Source organism: Gossypium raimondii, chromosome 5, assembly GCF_025698545.1.
Source record: "Gossypium raimondii isolate GPD5lz chromosome 5, ASM2569854v1, whole genome shotgun sequence".
NCBI classification, from domain to species: Eukaryota; Viridiplantae; Streptophyta; class Magnoliopsida; order Malvales; family Malvaceae; genus Gossypium; species Gossypium raimondii.
Window position 1 is genome coordinate 55,891,616 of NC_068569.1, and position 17,323 is coordinate 55,908,938.

The 17,323-nt window shown below is 31.7% G+C and overlaps 4 protein-coding genes across 8 annotated transcripts in view; all 4 read left to right on the forward strand.

Moving 5' to 3' along the window:
* Positions 1 to 831: 831 nt before the first annotated feature.
* On the forward strand, positions 832 to 3,775 carry LOC105768498 (V-type proton ATPase subunit e1). The gene is made up of 4 exons (XM_012588439.2): positions 832 to 1,028; positions 1,134 to 1,261; positions 2,610 to 2,657; positions 3,382 to 3,775. Exons 2-4 carry the CDS (start codon positions 1,164 to 1,166, stop codon positions 3,446 to 3,448), a joined length of 213 nt encoding a protein of 70 aa, XP_012443893.1. The 5' UTR covers positions 832 to 1,028; positions 1,134 to 1,163; the 3' UTR covers positions 3,449 to 3,775.
* Positions 3,776 to 5,200: 1,425 nt separating this feature from the next.
* LOC105768499 (transcription initiation factor TFIID subunit 6) lies at positions 5,201 to 8,817 on the forward strand. 2 transcript variants are annotated; one of them, XM_012588442.2, is made up of 12 exons: positions 5,201 to 5,430; positions 5,509 to 5,595; positions 5,902 to 6,003; positions 6,099 to 6,207; positions 6,355 to 6,449; positions 6,537 to 6,674; positions 6,773 to 6,868; positions 6,967 to 7,091; positions 7,468 to 7,600; positions 7,921 to 7,977; positions 8,072 to 8,174; positions 8,262 to 8,817. In XM_012588442.2, exons 1-12 carry the CDS (start codon positions 5,305 to 5,307, stop codon positions 8,627 to 8,629), a joined length of 1,539 nt encoding a protein of 512 aa, XP_012443896.1. In that variant the 5' UTR covers positions 5,201 to 5,304; the 3' UTR covers positions 8,630 to 8,817. The 2 variants fall into 2 exon arrangements, with proteins under 2 accessions (XP_012443896.1, XP_012443895.1); XM_012588441.2 differs by having other exon boundaries at positions 5,202 to 5,430; positions 7,879 to 7,977.
* A 1,124-nt stretch (positions 8,818 to 9,941) lies between these two features.
* On the forward strand, positions 9,942 to 14,731 carry LOC128041166 (receptor-like protein 9DC3). Its single transcript, XM_052630532.1, is given in 3 exon segments — positions 9,942 to 9,969; positions 11,837 to 13,045; positions 13,047 to 14,731. Coding segments are annotated over 3 exon segments (2,727 nt in total). The 3' UTR covers positions 14,537 to 14,731.
* Positions 12,488 to 17,323, forward strand: part of LOC128041188 (receptor-like protein 9DC3) — an 88,263-nt gene continuing 83,427 nt past the window's right edge. For all 4 annotated transcript variants that reach the window (XR_008195854.1, XR_008195853.1, XR_008195855.1 and 1 more), the window contains exon 1: positions 12,488 to 12,630. The gene's annotated coding sequence lies outside the window, so the exon portion shown is untranslated. The remainder of the gene's footprint in view (positions 12,631 to 17,323) is intronic.

A 17,323-nucleotide genomic window follows, 5' to 3' on the forward strand; every position in this document is an offset into this window, starting at 1 on the left:
TACGTGTCGTATTTAAAGAAAATTTCAAATTTGACCCCAAATTTCTTGTCTATTTTTTCAATTTCCCCCTTTCAAATTTCTTTTTAATGATGACACCATATCCAAATCTTGGATTTATGTTTGTAATAATTAATTTTACTCTAATATTATTTTATGTAAAATTTACTTTTGTATGAATCATGTCCATTGGTTGAAGGTTTCGATTGTGAAAGATATGAAATTTGTACATACCAATTAAACTGATGGTTGAATACGTTTTTTTTAATTTTTAAAATTTATTTGTTTTGAACAGTTAAAACTAATCGAGTTAAGAATCAATAGTTTAACCAATTCGACCATTTATTTATTTTCAAAAACATTAGTAAAATGTGTGAATTCTCTAAATTAGTTATAGTTAGTTAGTTTAGTAGTTAGATACTTAATTATTCAATTTAGTTATTAAATTAATTATTTAATTAAATGTTTGTAATAATGAAATGTAATCATAGTGTTATAACTTCAAAATAAAACTTCGTATTTCTATTAAAAGAAATTGATTTGTGCAATGATATGTCATCTTGCATATCATCGCACTAAAACCACTCAAAGGTAAAATTATCGTGAAGGTTTAATCCGAGAGTAATTTAGTATTTTTTATTAAAAAATTAATCTATTTTATAGTTAAAATTGATGTAGTTGATGAAATAACTAGACAGATATACGTGACATATAATATATACTTCATGCTTAGATACGAGTAAAAATAAATGAAATTTTAATAGAATCAGTTGGTTACATACAATAATTAATTTATTTTAAGTAGAAGACTCAAAATGAAATTTACGAGTTAATAATAATTGAACCAAATTTGATTATTTTCCGAAATGGACTCAAGCTTTTGTTAATGAAACCAGATTTCTCCGGGGAAATGTTTAATTTTTTACTTTCAATTATAAAGAGTTAAGTTCTAAGATCCCATTTGATTCTAGCCAACAAAAAAATCCCAATTACTGTTATTTTCTTGCATTTTCTCATAAACCAAACAGAAGGTAAGCGAAATTATATCTGATCCGAATTTACTATTTGGCTTTGCTGAACTCAAATTGGTCCTTTTTTATTTTAAAGAACTCATCTCTTTTTTGTTTTTTTGTCAGGAAATTTTGTGTAAAATCGAGATCTGGAATATGGGTTTCTTAGTAACAACCCTAATTTTTTCTGTGATTGGGGTAATTGCATCACTTTGTACCAGCATCTGCTGTAACAGAGGTCCCTCTGCTAATCTGTAAGTACCCTTTTAAAAATTTCTCCCCTTTTTTTTTGTTTAAATTTTATATGCTAAAATTTGTAGCCTTTGTACAATCTGTTGTATTGTGATTGATATATGTTTAAGTTGGTATACTGTATAAGTAGGTCTTTTAGATTGATAGTTAGCATTGTGAAGTGTGAACCAATTACTGAAAATTTTTTGTGCTATGGTTGTTTACTCTGAATTGGAATGAACCTTATCTTTTTGGTTAGGAGATCGGTGTTCCTCGGAACCGATATTCTCGGATTTTCATCGTGATTTAGTATAGCTTGGTTTTTCATCTTGAGACTAAGGAAGTTCACTTTTGTTTGATTGTCATCTCCTCCCATGGTTGTTTACTCTGAACTTGAATGAACCTTATCGATTTTGATAGGAGATCAGTGTTTCTCGGAAACCAATATTCCTGGATTTTCATCGTGATTTCTTATAGCTTGGTTTATCATCTAGAGACTAAGGAAGTCCACTTTTGTTTGATTGTGATCTCCTGCATGGTTGTTTACTCTGAACTTGAATGAACCTTATCGATTTGGATTGGTGATCCTCAGAAACCAATATTCCCAGATTTTCATCTTGAGTTAGTACAAAGCTTGGTTTATCATCTAGAGACCAGGGAAGTTCACTTTTGTTTGATTGTCGTCTCCTGCCATGGTTGTTTACACTGAACTTGAATAAACCTTATCATCTAGAAACCGGTATTCCCGGATTTTTATCGTGATTTAGTATAGCTTGGTTTGTCATCTAGAGACTAGGGAAGTTCACTTTTGTTTGATTGTCATCTCCTGCCATGTTTGTTTACTCTAAACTGAATGAACCTTTCAATTTGGATAGGAGATCAGTGATCCTTGGAAACAGATAGTCCTGATTTCTCGTCGTGATTTAGTGTAGCTTCGTTTGGCAACTAGAGACTAGGAAGTTCACTTTTGTTTGATTGTCGTCTCCTGCCATTGTTGTGTACTCTGAACTTGAATGAACCTTATCAGTTTGGATAGGAGAACGGTGATCTTCAGATATTCCTGGATTTTCATCGTGATTTAGTATAGTTTGGTTTGTCATCTAGAGACTTGGGAAGTTACTTTTGTTTGATTATCATCTCCTGCCATGGTTTTATACTCTCAACTTGAATGAACCTTATTGATTTGGATAGGAGATTGGTGATCCTCGGAAACCGATATTCCCGGATTTTCATCATGATTTAGTATAGCTTGGTTTGTTATCTAGAGACTAGGGAAGTTCACTTTTGTTTGATTATCATCTCCTGCCATGATACCCTATATTTTCTTTGCTCTCATTGAACAAACCGGTTTTTCCTTGTTTTATCATACAGGTTACATCTAACATTGGTCATTACAGCAACTGTCTGTTGTTGGATGATGTAAGTTTATGTTTAGTTTCATATATGTATGCACAAACAAATACATACTGTTTATACATATATATACACACACAAACACGTACATACGTATTAGGCGGCATCTTTTGGCTATGTTGTCATTTCAACTTTTGTTGGATGAAGAATATAATGCCAGTGCCTTTTCTACGTATTTCTGCTGTGACAAACTACTTTTTGTCGTAGGATATATTCTAATTCTAGTTCTGCATTGCGGCATATTACTAAGTTTCGATCCCCTAAAAACCTAATTCTAATTTCGTCTCTACTTCTCATATTTCAAAATTCAAGTAACTAAAAAATTCAACCATTTTGTACTGTAAAAAACTGGTATAAGGTACACGTGGCTTGCCATGTGTCATTGTTTGGTTATTCTGTCAACCATACCAGTTTTTGACAGTAGAAATGGAAGAATTTTTTAACAGAAAGGATTAGTTTGCTCTCTAATCTAATGTAAGGAGCTAATTTGCCCATTTTTTTAGTAGAGGAAGCAAAATGCAATCTAAGACCTAGTACAAGGGCCTCCATGGTATCTTTACCGGAGATGATCCTTCAAGAACTCTCCAAATACACGAAAATCTCAGAAAAAACTAAACATACTTGCATCTGACACTCACACAGGAGTTTTGTGTAACATAATGCATCACATGTCTTATTATTTCATTGTTTTGCTAGTTTTGTGATGTTAAATTTCATTTGCTTTTGATAGGTGGGCAATTGTATATCTAGCACAAATGAAACCACTCATTGTCCCCATTTTAAGTGAAGGAGAGTGAAGTGTGTATGTGTGTGTGTGTATATATATTGCACAAAAATCATTTGGAAGATTATCAGTAAATCAGCAATTATGGATTTTGGCCATTGAGGGAATACCTGAATTTCATTGTTTAATGGAATGGGTAATTCAGTGTGCTCTCATAAGTTGATTTTGTATGTGCTTTGATTTGGAATGGTGTTGGTTCTTTGATGTTATTAGTTTCTCATTTGTTATATTGTTATCATTTTATTAAATTTTTATAAATTTTAATGTTGTTCTATCAGCTATGTGTAATTTTGATAAAATAATAATTGCTTGAAATAAAATATATGGCATCTCTTGTTAATTGTTGCTTTTCACCCCAAATAATGCATACTCACAGACAGAGACACACACGCATGTATATATAAGAACAAAATCTGTGATTGGTAATTAGCATCTAAAAGAAGAATTGTGAATATGAACCGGGTAAATTACAAAATAGTCATTTAATTATGCTTTTTGTTCTATTTTGGTTGTCCAACTATTATTATTTTAATTTAGTCACTAAAATTTTTGAAATTAAATATTTTAGTTATGGGGTTTTTTATTGGTTTAATAATAAAATTAGTTTTTATTAATTTGATGTTAAATATAAAAATTCAAAGAATTTAACTTTCAATATTTACAAAATTTGTCATTTTAGTTTAAATTTTATAAAAATCAATAAATTTAGCCCTTAATATTTACAAAATTTGTCAATTTAGTTCTAATTTTAAAAATTAAAGAAAAAAATATTTTTTTGCCTTTTTAACTCACCTTTTGACATTTTAGCATCGGAAGCACTTTTTTTTCTTTTTTCCAAACTGGAACATAAACAGGCCCTAGCTAGTCGGAGAATGAATTTGGGGCGGTACAACACCTCCGACGATAAATCTATAGTTGCAGTATCGCCTTTACCTCGAAGATGTCAGTTAACATATAGTACTTCAAAATTGTTTTAAAAAATTCAAAGAATAATGAATTAGATCGTAAAACACAAGAAAAATTAGCAGAAATGACTTGAATCTAATGATAAATTTTAAAGGAAAAAACAAATCAAGAATGAGATAAAAAAAAATAAAATTTCAGTTGCATACAAAACTTGAAGTAAAAAAAAAAAAAATGATGAAATTACCTTAACTTAGAGAAGAAAATATACGAAATCCTCGGTGACATGCTGCCAGCTTTAATTTTGACTTTAGCTCACCCAAAAAATCGAAGTGTGAGATAAAGGGTTAAAAATATTTTCTTAAAATTTTTAGTTTTAGAATTAAATGGATAATGTTTACAAATGTTGAAGGTTAAATTTATTAATTTTTTAGAATTTGAATTAAATTAATAAATTTGTAATTTTTTCATATTTAGGATCAAATTAATATAATGTGTAAATATTGGAGGGTTAAATTTGTTATTAGACCAATAAAAAGCCCATGTCAACTTTACATCACTCATCTAATGATAATTAACGGGTAAGTGACTAAAATATTTAATTTCAAAAATTTAGTGACTAAAACAAATAAATTAATAGTTGAGCGACCAGAAAAGAAGCAAAGGTATAGTTTGGAGATTATTTTTGTAGTTTACCCAAAAAAGTTAATGACTAAATTGTAAGTTTTTTTTAGTTAAGTTACCAAAACAAAAACTTACTTATAGTTTAGTGACTAAGGGTGCAATTTACCCTTTATGAAATGGTATAATGGGCTTCAGTTAGAGCCCAATTTAGGCCCCAAAAAGAAGCAGCATTGTCGTTAATCCCTTTCATCAATTAGCCCTAAAAATCCCAATTCATCTCTGACCTTTTCCCCCAAATTTGAAGTTAGAATCACGATTCAATTTGAAGTAAAAAAAAGAAGAATGAGTAACATTCCAAAAGAAGCCATTGAAGTGATAGCACAGAGCATTGGAATTACCAATTTGTCCCCAGATGTCGCCCTTTCTTTGGCTCCTGATGTTGAATATCGCGTTCAAGAAATCATGCAGGTGGTTTTCAATTTTGCCTTTTGTCTTTGTATAAATTCAAATGTTTGGATCATTTTTCTAATTCAAGTCATAGTATAGGAGGCAATTAAATGCATGCGCCACTCACGGCGGACGGTTTTGACGGCTGATGACGTTGACAGTGCTCTTAATCTGAGAAACGTGGAGGTACATTTTCAAGTTTCGAAAATTTTCTGTTTACTGTATTTTTTTTTATTATTTTTTTCCTTTTTAGTTGAAAATAGTGCTAACTAATGTTATTTGTTAGTATAAATTTGTTAGAATCTTATGAATTTTTAATGATGTACTATCTTGATTTGTTAGACTAATGTGATAATTTCTACTTCATGTGTATTAATCCATAAATTTTATCAAAAGTGGAATTTTGAAAACTTTGAATATTAAGTCTAACCTCCTGCTTTAGATTTTGCATTTTGGATAATTGGCTTGTGTTATGTGTTTCTCTGGCATCAGCCGATATGTGGATTTGCCTCTCGTGATGCACTACGATTCAAGAAAGCCGCTGGGCATAAGGATTTGTTCTACATTGATGACAAAGATGTGGAGTTTAAAGAAGTAAGAACTTATCAACAATATTCGAGGTTCTGTTGTTTGTTGCCTTATTAAAGAAGTCTTCACTTAAATTCTTCTATGTTGCCTTATGTATGTAGGTTCTTGAGTCACCTTTACCAAAAGCACCACTTGATACATCTGTTACATCCCACTGGCTTGCGATTGAAGGCATTCAACCAGCAATTCCAGAAAATGCTTCAATTGAAGGTACCGTCTTAGCTAACCTAAATATTCTCTCGAAGCTATTTGTGTTGAAGACTCTCATGGTTCATGTTCTTTTCTGGTTTTATCACTTTAATCTAATACGACTTATCTTCATTTCTACACGGAATTGGTATTTTGCTTTCCATGCAGCACCTTCTGATGGTAAAAAGGCTGAATACAAAGAAGATGGGCTTTCCGTTGATGTCAAATTACCTGTTAAGCATGTATTATCTAGAGAGCTTCAAGTATGTTGTACATCTTCGGCAACATTTTTATGTTAAAATACATTTTGCACAGAATGATATTAAAAGACTAATTTGGTTGTCATGCAGCTTTACTTTGACAAGATCGTGGACGTTACCATGAATAAATCAGTCTCAATTCTCTTTAAACAAGCATTACTGAGTTTGGCAACCGACTCGGGATTACATCCTTTAGTTCCTTATTTTACATATTTCATTGCGGATGAGGTTGTCTTAAAGATCTTTCATACCTGATTATATATGTGTGTTGCAAAGAACTTTTGGTTGGTTGTCTCAAGCTTACATTTTTGCGACATTTATCTCAGGTTGCACGGAATTTGAATAATTTCCCTCTCATGTTTGCTTTGATGCGTGTTGCCCGGAGTCTTCTCCAGAATGAACACTTACACATAGAACCTTATGTGAGTTTATTATTTCAATCATTTAGAAGTACACGAACTAATGCAAATATGCTAATGGTTTATTTTCCACCAATCTGATTTTTTAAAATGTTCTTCAGTTACACCAGTTGATGCCATCTATTATTACCTGCCTCGTTGCAAAAAGGTTAGGAAATAAATTCACCGACAATCATTGGGAACTTAGAAACTTCGCAGCAAAGCTAGTGGCATCAATATGCAAAAGGTCAAGATTTCTTTTCTTTTGGACTTATACATGCATATTCGTTTTTATGAATTTCAGGTGTCTGAGTTTTTAGTTATAAACTTGGATCTATTCTTCAAATCATGTGTATATCATTTTTATGCTATTTCACACATGCAAAACAAATGGTGCGAGTGTGCATGTTATATGCAGAATACATAGATTAATTACGTGTGGATCATTAAGCCTGCCTATGTTTGACCATTGTGTGTGGCTACCTTTTTTTACATGATCCAATTTTCGATATGCTTTGCTTTTAGGTTGAATGTGGAAAAGATTAGAACTTAATTTCCAGCATAATGATTTGTCTTGGATATGCAGATTTTACATGCATTTCTTACAAGTCAATATTTTATAGATTTGGGCATGTTTATCACAATCTTCAGCCACGTGTGACAAGGACACTGCTCCACGCTTTTTTGGACCCAACGAAAACATTTCCCCAGCATTACGGAGCAATTCAAGGGTTAGCAGCCCTTGGACCCAGTGTGGTATAATTCTAATCTCAAATATTTACTAGCAACACAAGAAGATACTTATTTGTGGGATCAATTGGTCAAAGATATTGCAATGATAGCTATGTTTTTAAGCCCATTTCTTTCAGAAAACTGTTTTGTCACTCTTTTCTGCAAGATCCGAAGAAAGAAAGAAATTGGAAATCTATAGTCCAAAAGTGTAAATATGCGGTTTCTCTATAGGTATCTTTATTATGGCATCTGTAAAGTTTGTCTTTCATATGTTTGGCTAATGCTTCTTCTTCCATATGTAGGTTCGTTTACTTATACTACCAAATCTTGAAGCGTATTTGCAGCTTCTTGAACCTGAAATAAAAAGACACGAGGCCTGGTGTGTTTATGGGGCCCTGCTGGTAAGTTTAACATCAAATTTGGTACCAGTTTATGAGCATCGTTTCATTTATTTGCTGTAGAACTAACAACACTGCATAAAATTTCCACTAACAGCGTGCAGCTGGACTGTGCATGTATGATCGGCTTAAAATGTTCCCCAGTTTGCTAGCACCCCCAACTCGTCCCGTCTGGAAAAGCAACAACAAAGTTGCGACAAGTATGATTTCTTCGAACCATCATATTTACACTTAATCCACAAGTCTCTTCTCCCCCTTTACGATATTCCTTTTTCTGATCAATCAAGATAAACGAAAAGCAAGCACGGACACCTTGATGCAGCAGCAACCACCTGCGAAGAAAATAGCAACTGAGAGTGCAATAGGTATGATGCCAATAAATTCCATGCAAACTGATTTACAAGGGGCAGTTAGCGGCTTTTCTACCACCGTAGGAGGTTCCAATATCGGTGTATCATCAATGTCACGGCCGTTATCAAACGATAACATGCTAGGAAGGGAGGTTGGGGGTCGAGTTTCAAAGACATCAACCGTTCTAGCTCAGGCTTGGAAGGAAGACACAGACCCGGGGAACTTGTTAGCATCATTATTTGAACTTTTTGGTGAAAGTATGTTATCATTTACTCCCAAACCTGAGCTTTCATTCTTCCTTTGATTAAATTTCACCTCCAAAAGCTATGGTTTTTGAAGGAATTTGTGTAAATTATCCCCATAGTTTTTTTCAGTCTTACTGTGTTTATCTTTATAAGGCTTCTTTTTTTCCTTGCTCATAAATGTATTGTAGTTATCAAAAATATATTCTACTTTGGATTTTATTGATATTAAATTTTGGGTTAAATTCTACTATTAGTCTCTGTACTTTACTGAAATGATGGATTTAGTCCTTATACCTTAATTTGATCAATTTTAGCCGTTGTATTTTTTGAATTGGTCAATTTTAAACCATTTACTTTTGAATTTTGAAATTTTAGTCTTGATTCAAATAATAATAATAATAATAATTAAATCTGTTATTTAAATTTAATTATTAGTTTTGTACTATGTAGAAAATTATAGATTTAATCCATATTTTTCAATTGGGTCATTCCAAGTCTTTATACTTTTCAAATTTTGAAATTTAAATATTGATGCGAGAATGCGAGTTGTTATTAATTAATTGATTTTTTAGCAAGTACATGTAGAAATAATAAGTTGGTATGTCATTATACTTAAAATAATATATTGGCTTAACCCTCTTAAATTATGTCTTTTTTTTCATCTTGGGACCTAAATTTTTTTGGGGTCATAAGTGGTACCTAAATTACTTTTTTTCTCCTTCAAATTAATATCTGCATTAGTTAAACCGTTAAGTCTATTTAAAAAAGAAAGACTCGAACAACAAATTAATACCTAAACAATGCTCTTTTTCCCAAGGTACCTAATTTTTGTTTTGGCCATAAGTACTACTAAAACTATTCTTACATTACTCATTTTACGCCAAAATGTTATATCGGCTAAAAAGATTCCTACAAATAATAGATTGTATGTCATATAAACTTTTAAAAATAATTATTAATTAATTATTTTTTTTATATTTTTCTTTCTTATTCCTTTATAATGTTTGACAATGCCGAAAATGTTTGAAATTGTCCCACTTGAGGTCGAAACGCTGGCGATTAATTTTGGTTTTGAATTTCACCACCTACTTCTCTGACCTGAGGGGATAGAAAAAGTTCTTTCATCGATCAAAACTAGTGTTTTCAAAGACAGACTGATTCAACTGGTTGGATAGGAAATCGGTTCGGAAATAGGGGTTGAATCGATTGACTTGCGAACAAAAACAAATCAGTTGAACTAAGCTAAAAAAACTGGTTGAACTAGTTCTCCCTATTTATATATATATTTAAATAATAATAGTCTTTTTTTTACTACGTGTCAAATTTTAATTGGTTAAATTTTTTTTTCATATAAATTGAAAGGTTTGACTGATGACGGAGGTACCAAATTATAGTCTAGGTACCAATTTATGGGTTAAGCCTATTTCTAAAATAGACTTTTGATAGTTTGACTAATGGCGGCAGTAACTTGGGAAAAAAAAGTAGTTTATGTACTACTTGTGACCAAAAATAAGTTTAGGTACCAACATGGGAAAATGAGTATAATTTAGATACCGATTTATGAGTTAAGCTTAATATATTTGTTGCATCATTTTTTGAAAATAATAGAACTTAATAAATTTAACGGTTATTGTTTGGTGATGACTAAAATTTTAAAATTTGAAAAGTACATGAACTAAAAATGACCAAATTAAAGTATAAAGATTAAGTCCACAACTTTTGCAAAGTACAAGGACTAATAGTAGAAATTAACCTAAATTTCATATGGGTCAATTGCAAAAATAATCACTAAACTATTCCTTTGGTTCTATTCTAGTCACTCAACTATAGAGGTGCTCATGAGCCGGGCCAGGTCAGGCCTAAGCATGATATTAACGTACTTTATGCTTGCTCAAGCTTGGCTCGGCCCGAAATATGAGCTTAAAATTTCGCCTAAACTCATCCATATTTGCAAAAGACTAACCCAAGTTCATTTTAGGCATGCGCATATAATTTTTAGTTTTTTTAAATATTTATATTATATTATTTAAATATTTAATACTTTTAATATTTTTTATTTATTGAAAATTTTTATATGGTCATCTTAACATTATTTTAATGTTTACATTATAGTATTATTATATATTTAGTATAAGTTTTTTTAATCTATTCTAAATTATATAATATAAAGTATTATACACTTAAAAACGGGTTGGGCTGGGCTCGGGCTTTGAATGTTCAAGCCTGAACCCAGCCCATATTTTAAACGAGCCTAATTTTTTTTACCCAAACCCAATTTTCGGGCATAATATTTTTACCTAGACCCTTCCAAATTTTAGGCGGCCCTTGGGCATTGGCAAGTAGCCCAACTCATGAACAAGTTTACTCAACTATTAATTTTTTCGGTTTAGTTGTTAACCTTTCGAAAGTAAATATTTTAGTCACTCTCCTGTTAGCTATTGTTAAATGAGTGACGGAAAGCTGATGTGGGCTTTTTTTATTAGTCTAATAACAAATTTAGCCCTTCAATATTTACACATTCTATCAATTTGATCCTAAATATAAAAAAAATCAACAAATTTAGCCCTGAATGTTAACAAAACTTGTCATTTTAGTTCAAATTCTAAAAATTTAATAAATTTAACCCTTAACATTTTCAAAAATTAGCAATTTAGTTCTAATTCTAAAATTTTAATATATATTTAAAAAATATTTTAATCCTCAATCTCACCCTTTGATTTTTAGATGAGCTAAAATCAAAATATATCATTATGTCATTTTGTTTTAATGCTAAAAGAGATAAAAAAAATAAAAAGCTAAAATGACTTTTCGTTTGTAAAGTTAAAAAGGTTAAATAAATCATTATGTCTTTTAGTTTTAATTTTTACTTGATTAAAAGAGAAATAATTAACAAATGAAAATAATTATTTCTAAATAAATTTATCAAAATTTATAACAAATGAGATTTTAGATTTGAATTATGAGGTTATATATACACATTTTTATGAAATACAAGATTTTGCTAAAAGAAAAAACATCCAATTTAAGGACTATAAACATCCAATTTAAGGACTATAAACATCCAATGTAAAAGAAAAAAAAGACAGTAACACCAATGTTGTGGTATTATTTGTTGCCTATAAATACCATTCCTATCCTTCATCTTCCTCTACCAACATAACATGGCCTCCTATCTCTTTCTCTGCCTCTTCCTCTTCTTTCCCCATCTTTATGCTTCTTTCTCTTCTTCAGGATCTCACTCCTGCTCTTCATTAATCCAGTTTAAGGACTCTTTTTCCATCAATCAGAAGAGGATGCTTATTTGTCTTGCGGCTCTAAATCTTATCCCAAGACAAATTCATGGAAGGAGGGTACAGATTGCTGCTCATGGGATGGGGTCACTTGTGACCACCTAAATGCTCATGTTATTGCCCTTGACTTGAGCTGCTGTTGGCTATATGGCAACTTCCCTTCCAATACCACTCTCTTTCTTCTTCCTCACCTTCAAAAACTCAACCTTGCCTACAATGACTTTAATCTTTCCAAAATTCCATCCGAGTTCAGTCGGTTTACAAGCCTATTCTACCTCAACCTTTCTTATACAGAATTTGCAGGAGAAGTCCCATCCCAAGTCTCCCACCTGTCAAAATTGGTTTCACTTGATCTCTCCGGTCCGGCTTATGAAAGAACAATTGACAAACATGCTCTGGAGGGACTTGTTCACAACCTAACCGAGGTCAGGCATCTGTTTTTGGATGGAATCAACATGTCTTCTGTTAATGCTCATGTCTTTATGAATCTATCCTCTTCTCTAAGGTCTCTCAGTCTTGCTGGTTGTGGTTTGCAAGGAAAATTCCCAAAAAACATTTTTGATTTGCCAAGCCTCAATCTCCTCAATTTGTTAGACAACCAATTGAGTGGACAAATTCCAAGATCACTGGGGAACCACTTGCAACTCACTCATTTAGACTTGTCGTGGAACCAATTGAGTGGACAAATTCCATTGTCAATTCTAAACCTAACGCAGCTTGAATACTTGAGAATAGCTGGAAATACATTAGAAGGTTCCATTCCAGATGAGGTAACCGCTTTTCCTAATCTAATATATTTAGGCTTATCTGACAATTTATTCAATGGAACACTTCCGTCATGGTTGTATACTGCTCCCTCCTTAAAGAGAATAATTCTCTCTCAAAATCAATTCAGTGGGCATATCAAAGAATTCCAATCCAAATCACTAGAAATGATATTGTTAAAGAATAATAAACTCCAAGGTCCTCTTCCATCTTCAATATTCCAACTTCTCAATCTTACCTACCTCTCTTTACCAAATAATCTTAGTGGTGTCCGTGTCATAGAGTTTAGCATGTTCTCAAACCTTCCAAATCTCAAATATCTTGACCTTTCATATAACAGCCTATCCTTAACATCTAATTCTACTTCTAGTGTTAATCATATATTGCCTAATCTTACTTTTGTCATCTTGCAATCTTAGTGAATTCCCCCAATTTTTAAAAGGGCTTAAAAGTTTGGAAAGGTTAGACCTCTCTTGCAACAAAATTGAAGGCAAGATTCCACAGTGGATGCAAGAGGTGGGGAATGTCTCTTTGACTTACTTAAACGTATCTCACAACTCTTTGACAGAAGTTGAGTACTTTCCATGGAAGAATATTGAATTTCTTGACTTAAGCTCCAATTTGATCCGTGGAAATCTTCCGATTCCAGCTTCGACCATCAATGTCTTTTTGATCTCAAATAATAGTTTCACTGGAGAGGTCTCTTCTTTAATATGCAATGCCAGTTCTCTTCAAATTCTTGATTTGTCCCACAATAACTTGAGTGGAACAATTCCGCAATGTTTTGGAAATTTGAGCGACAGCCTTGAATTCTTGAATCTGAAGAAGAACAAGTTTTATGGGACGATTCCTACAACATTTGCAAAGGGATGCCAGTTGACCACTTTCAACTTAAATGGAAATTTGTTAGAAGGGCCTTTGACACCATCCATCCTTAATTGTAATGATCTGGAAGTGCTAGATCTTGGTAACAACAAGATCAATGATACATTTCCTCATTGGTTGGGAAGTCTTCCATATTTGGAAGTTCTTGTATTGAAGTCAAATCATATGCATGGTTCGTTATGTGTCAATAGCTCCAAGTCTAGCCCTTTTTTCTCTAAAATCCAAATTTTTGATCTCTCAAGTAATTATTTTTCTGGATCCCTACCAGTGAGATACATCAACAGCTTCAAAGCTATCATAAATCTAGAGAAGCTTGGGAGTACAATGTCGTACATGGGGGTGTATGATCCTCGTAGTGGCTTCTATACCTATTCCATTGGAATTGTTATGAAAGGACAATATATGGAATTGGTGAAAATTTTCACCATGTGGATGATCATTGATCTATCAAACAATCAGTTTGAAGGGGGTATTCCAAAGGTTATTGGGAAGCTTACCTTACTGAAAGGGCTCAACCTTTCTCACAATAACCTTAATGGTGGTATCCCCACCTCAATAGGGAATTTGACAAGTCTTGAATGGTTGGACCTATCTTCAAACAGGTTGTCTGGGACGATTCCAAATAGATTGGCAGATCTGCCATTTCTTTCGTCCTTCAATGTTTCTGAAAATAAACTCCATGGTCAGATTCCTCAAGGAAAACAATTCAACACATTTGGAAATGATTCATATCAAGGGAATAAGGGACTATGTGGGTTTCCGGTCTCGAAAGGTTGCAACATCATTGAGCCAGCACCTCCAAATGTGCTTGAAAAAGATGGCTCAAAATCAAACATTACTTTTGGATGGAAAGTGGTGTTGATAGGTTATGGATGCGGAGTGGTGTTCGGAATGTCCGTGGGATATGTTGTTTTCAAAACTGGTAAGCCGAAATGGTTGGTGAATTTGGTTGAAATCCAACATGAGAAGAAGCGAAGAAGAAAGTCAAAGGATGGCAGTCACAGCAATGGACGAAGAAGGATCTAGTTAGTGGAAATGGTGTTCAAGTGTTGATGTTGTATCTTCATAATTTCTTGTTTTGAAGTCTTTCAATTTTTTTCCTATGGTGAAAGGTTGCATTGCCATGCATCTGTCTTTATTATTGGTACTATTTGTAAGGGTTTGTTTTAAATGTAACATTTTATATGGTTCAACTATTTATGTCTTCTTTCATGAGTTTCATTTTTGAGTCTCAATAATCTCTGCATTCAAGATTTTGTCAGCTTATTAATTGGTGGATCAATAATCTTCATGCTCATCTCATCATCTTTTTCTCGAGTTAAACACAGTCAATACTATAACAATTTCTTCTATGTGGAAAATAATTTGGCATTCTGCAGATGTCCACAATGCTTGTGGATTACTTTTGGTTGACAGCTATACATATAAAGGAAGGAAACAAGACCATGTCCAAATTTCCAAAAATTAGCCATTGATTTTTGAACAGTTAAACTTTCGTATTCTATTTTTTAAAATTGTAAATTCTCAAATAATGTAAATTAGTCCTAAAACTCAAGTTTTGAAATCTTTACAATTTAACCCCTTATAGTTTCAAACTTTACTATTTTATGCTCAACTTTCTAAATTTTCATATTTCATGATCATATAATTTAGTTACTACATCAATATTTGAGATTTCACTACTCAAACCCTTACTTCATTTTGGTCCTTACTTCAATTTTATCAAATTAAATCATTTTTCAATTTGAATGCATTGATGTGAAATTGAGGGACCACTAAACAATGTTGATGAGAGTTTAGGCAAAATTGGTGGATCCGATCTCCTTAGTTATTTCTTTGTGGAAGTACCTGCTTTCACAATGCAAACTTGGATAGTTTGTGGTGGACGATGATGAATCATTTCATAGTCAAACACATAATTTTTAAACACAAAATTAACGATATATTGAAATCATTATTGAAATTATAATCAAAATTAATACATGTTCTTTTTATTAGCTTAAGGGCGTAAAAACCCTTCAAAATTTTCAAACAAAAAAAATTTAAGTCCTTTTTTTTCTACTCAATTGAGCACTTAAACTTTTAAAATGTATCAAAAATATCTTTACACTTCTTCAAAAAAAGCAATTAAACCCCTATTTTTTTTTCCACTCAATTGGGTACTTGAACTTTCATAATGCATAAAAAACCTTAATTTTTTTTCAAAGAAACAATTAAGCCTCTATTTTTTCCCACTCAATTGGGTACTTGAACTTTCATAATGCATCAAAAGGCCTTAATTTTTTTCAAAAAAGCAATTAAGCCCTACTCTTATTAAAAATTAGAAAAAATCATAAAAATAATAAATTTTAGAAAAAAATATTAAATTTTAATAAAATTTAAAACTTATTAATAATTTGAATTTTTTTTAGAAAAATAGTCAAAAAATAAAATTTTATAAAAATCATAAAAAAAATAAAATCCATCAAAAGTCCTTTTAATAATTAACTTTAACTATTGATCGTTAAAGTTAACGACGTCTAGTTTTTCAATTAAAGTTATTATGTGTCGCAACTCAGCTTGATATGTAGCGAAAACAGATAAAAGTAGGGGCTTAATTGCTTTTTTTAAAAGTTTGAGGGTCTTTTTGATGCATTTTGAAAGTTCAAGTACCCAATTGAGTGCCAAAAAATAAAGTAGGGGCCTAATTGCTTTTTTTGAAAATGTTTGAGGGCCTTTTTGATGTATTTTGAAAGTTCAAGTACCCAAATGAGTGCTTAAAAAGAACAGGGGTTTAGTTGCTATTTTTGAAAAAGTTTGCACCCTTAAACCTCTTTTGTTTTTCTAAATTAAATTTAGAACCAACTTTGAGTAACGACTTGGAAATTTAATTAGCAAAATATCTTTCCATGTAAAAATTTCCCTATTTCTTGTTTGAATCTAAAGCAATACAATATTTTTTTTCCAAAATTTTCAAAATTTTCAAAAAAAAAAATTAAGTCCTCTTTTTTCCACTCAATTGAGCACTTAAACTTTTAAAATGTATCAAAATATCTTTACACTTCTTCAAAAAAGCAATTAAACCCTTTTTTCCGCTCAATTGGGTATTTAAATTTTTAATATTTGATTTTTATTAAAATTTAATAATATTATAGATTTTATTGATTTTAATTTTTTCTAATTTGTAATAAAAGTAGGGCTTAATTGTTTTTTTTTTTAAGTTTGAGGGTCTTTTTTATGCATTTTGAAAGTTCAAGTACCCAATTGAGTGCCAAAAAATAAAGACTTGGGAAATTTAATTAGCAAAATTTCTTTCCATCTAAAAATTTCCCTATTTCTTGTTTGAATTTAAAGCAATACAATATTTTTCTAGCAAGTAATAGAAAATGACAGTCAATTCATTCCAAGCAATACAAAATTTCCAGTCTGGTGGAAAATTTGTTTCTTAGATGCTATTATTCAGCTTTTAAGGCATAAGTTTGAATATAGGGACTACATTTTTAATGTGTTGTTTATTTTAAAATCTATTAATATATACACACCTAGGGACCATATATATATATATATATATATATATATTCCAGTCTGGGTCTTTGTCGTGTTTTGTTGGTTGGCTATGGCCTTCTTGTTGTTTCATGGCCACTGCCTGTGAATTAAGTCATATGTGGCCTTGTTTGCTAAGTTAAAGGGAGTGAATAGAGCACCATATTTCTTCTTCTGCGTGGAAAATAAGTTGGCATTATGCCGAATTCCACATTCATACATAGAAAGGAAGCAAGACCAAGTCAATATACCTTGTAATCTCATCAATTCTAATTATTTCACTTCTTCTTT

Coding starts and splice junctions, on each gene's coding strand:
- LOC105768498 (XM_012588439.2), top strand. CDS start 1,164: ATGGGTTTCTTAGTAACAACCCTAATTTTTTCTGTGATTGGGGTAATT. Junction 1,262..2,609: donor AGAGGTCCCTCTGCTAATCT/GTAAGTACCCTT, acceptor TTTATCATACAG/GTTACATCTAACATTGGTCA. Junction 2,658..3,381: donor ACTGTCTGTTGTTGGATGAT/GTAAGTTTATGT, acceptor TGCTTTTGATAG/GTGGGCAATTGTATATCTAG.
- LOC105768499 (XM_012588441.2), top strand. CDS start 5,305: ATGAGTAACATTCCAAAAGAAGCCATTGAAGTGATAGCACAGAGCATT. Junction 6,208..6,354: donor AGAAAATGCTTCAATTGAAG/GTACCGTCTTAG, acceptor CTTTCCATGCAG/CACCTTCTGATGGTAAAAAG. Junction 6,675..6,772: donor CATATTTCATTGCGGATGAG/GTTGTCTTAAAG, acceptor CATTTATCTCAG/GTTGCACGGAATTTGAATAA.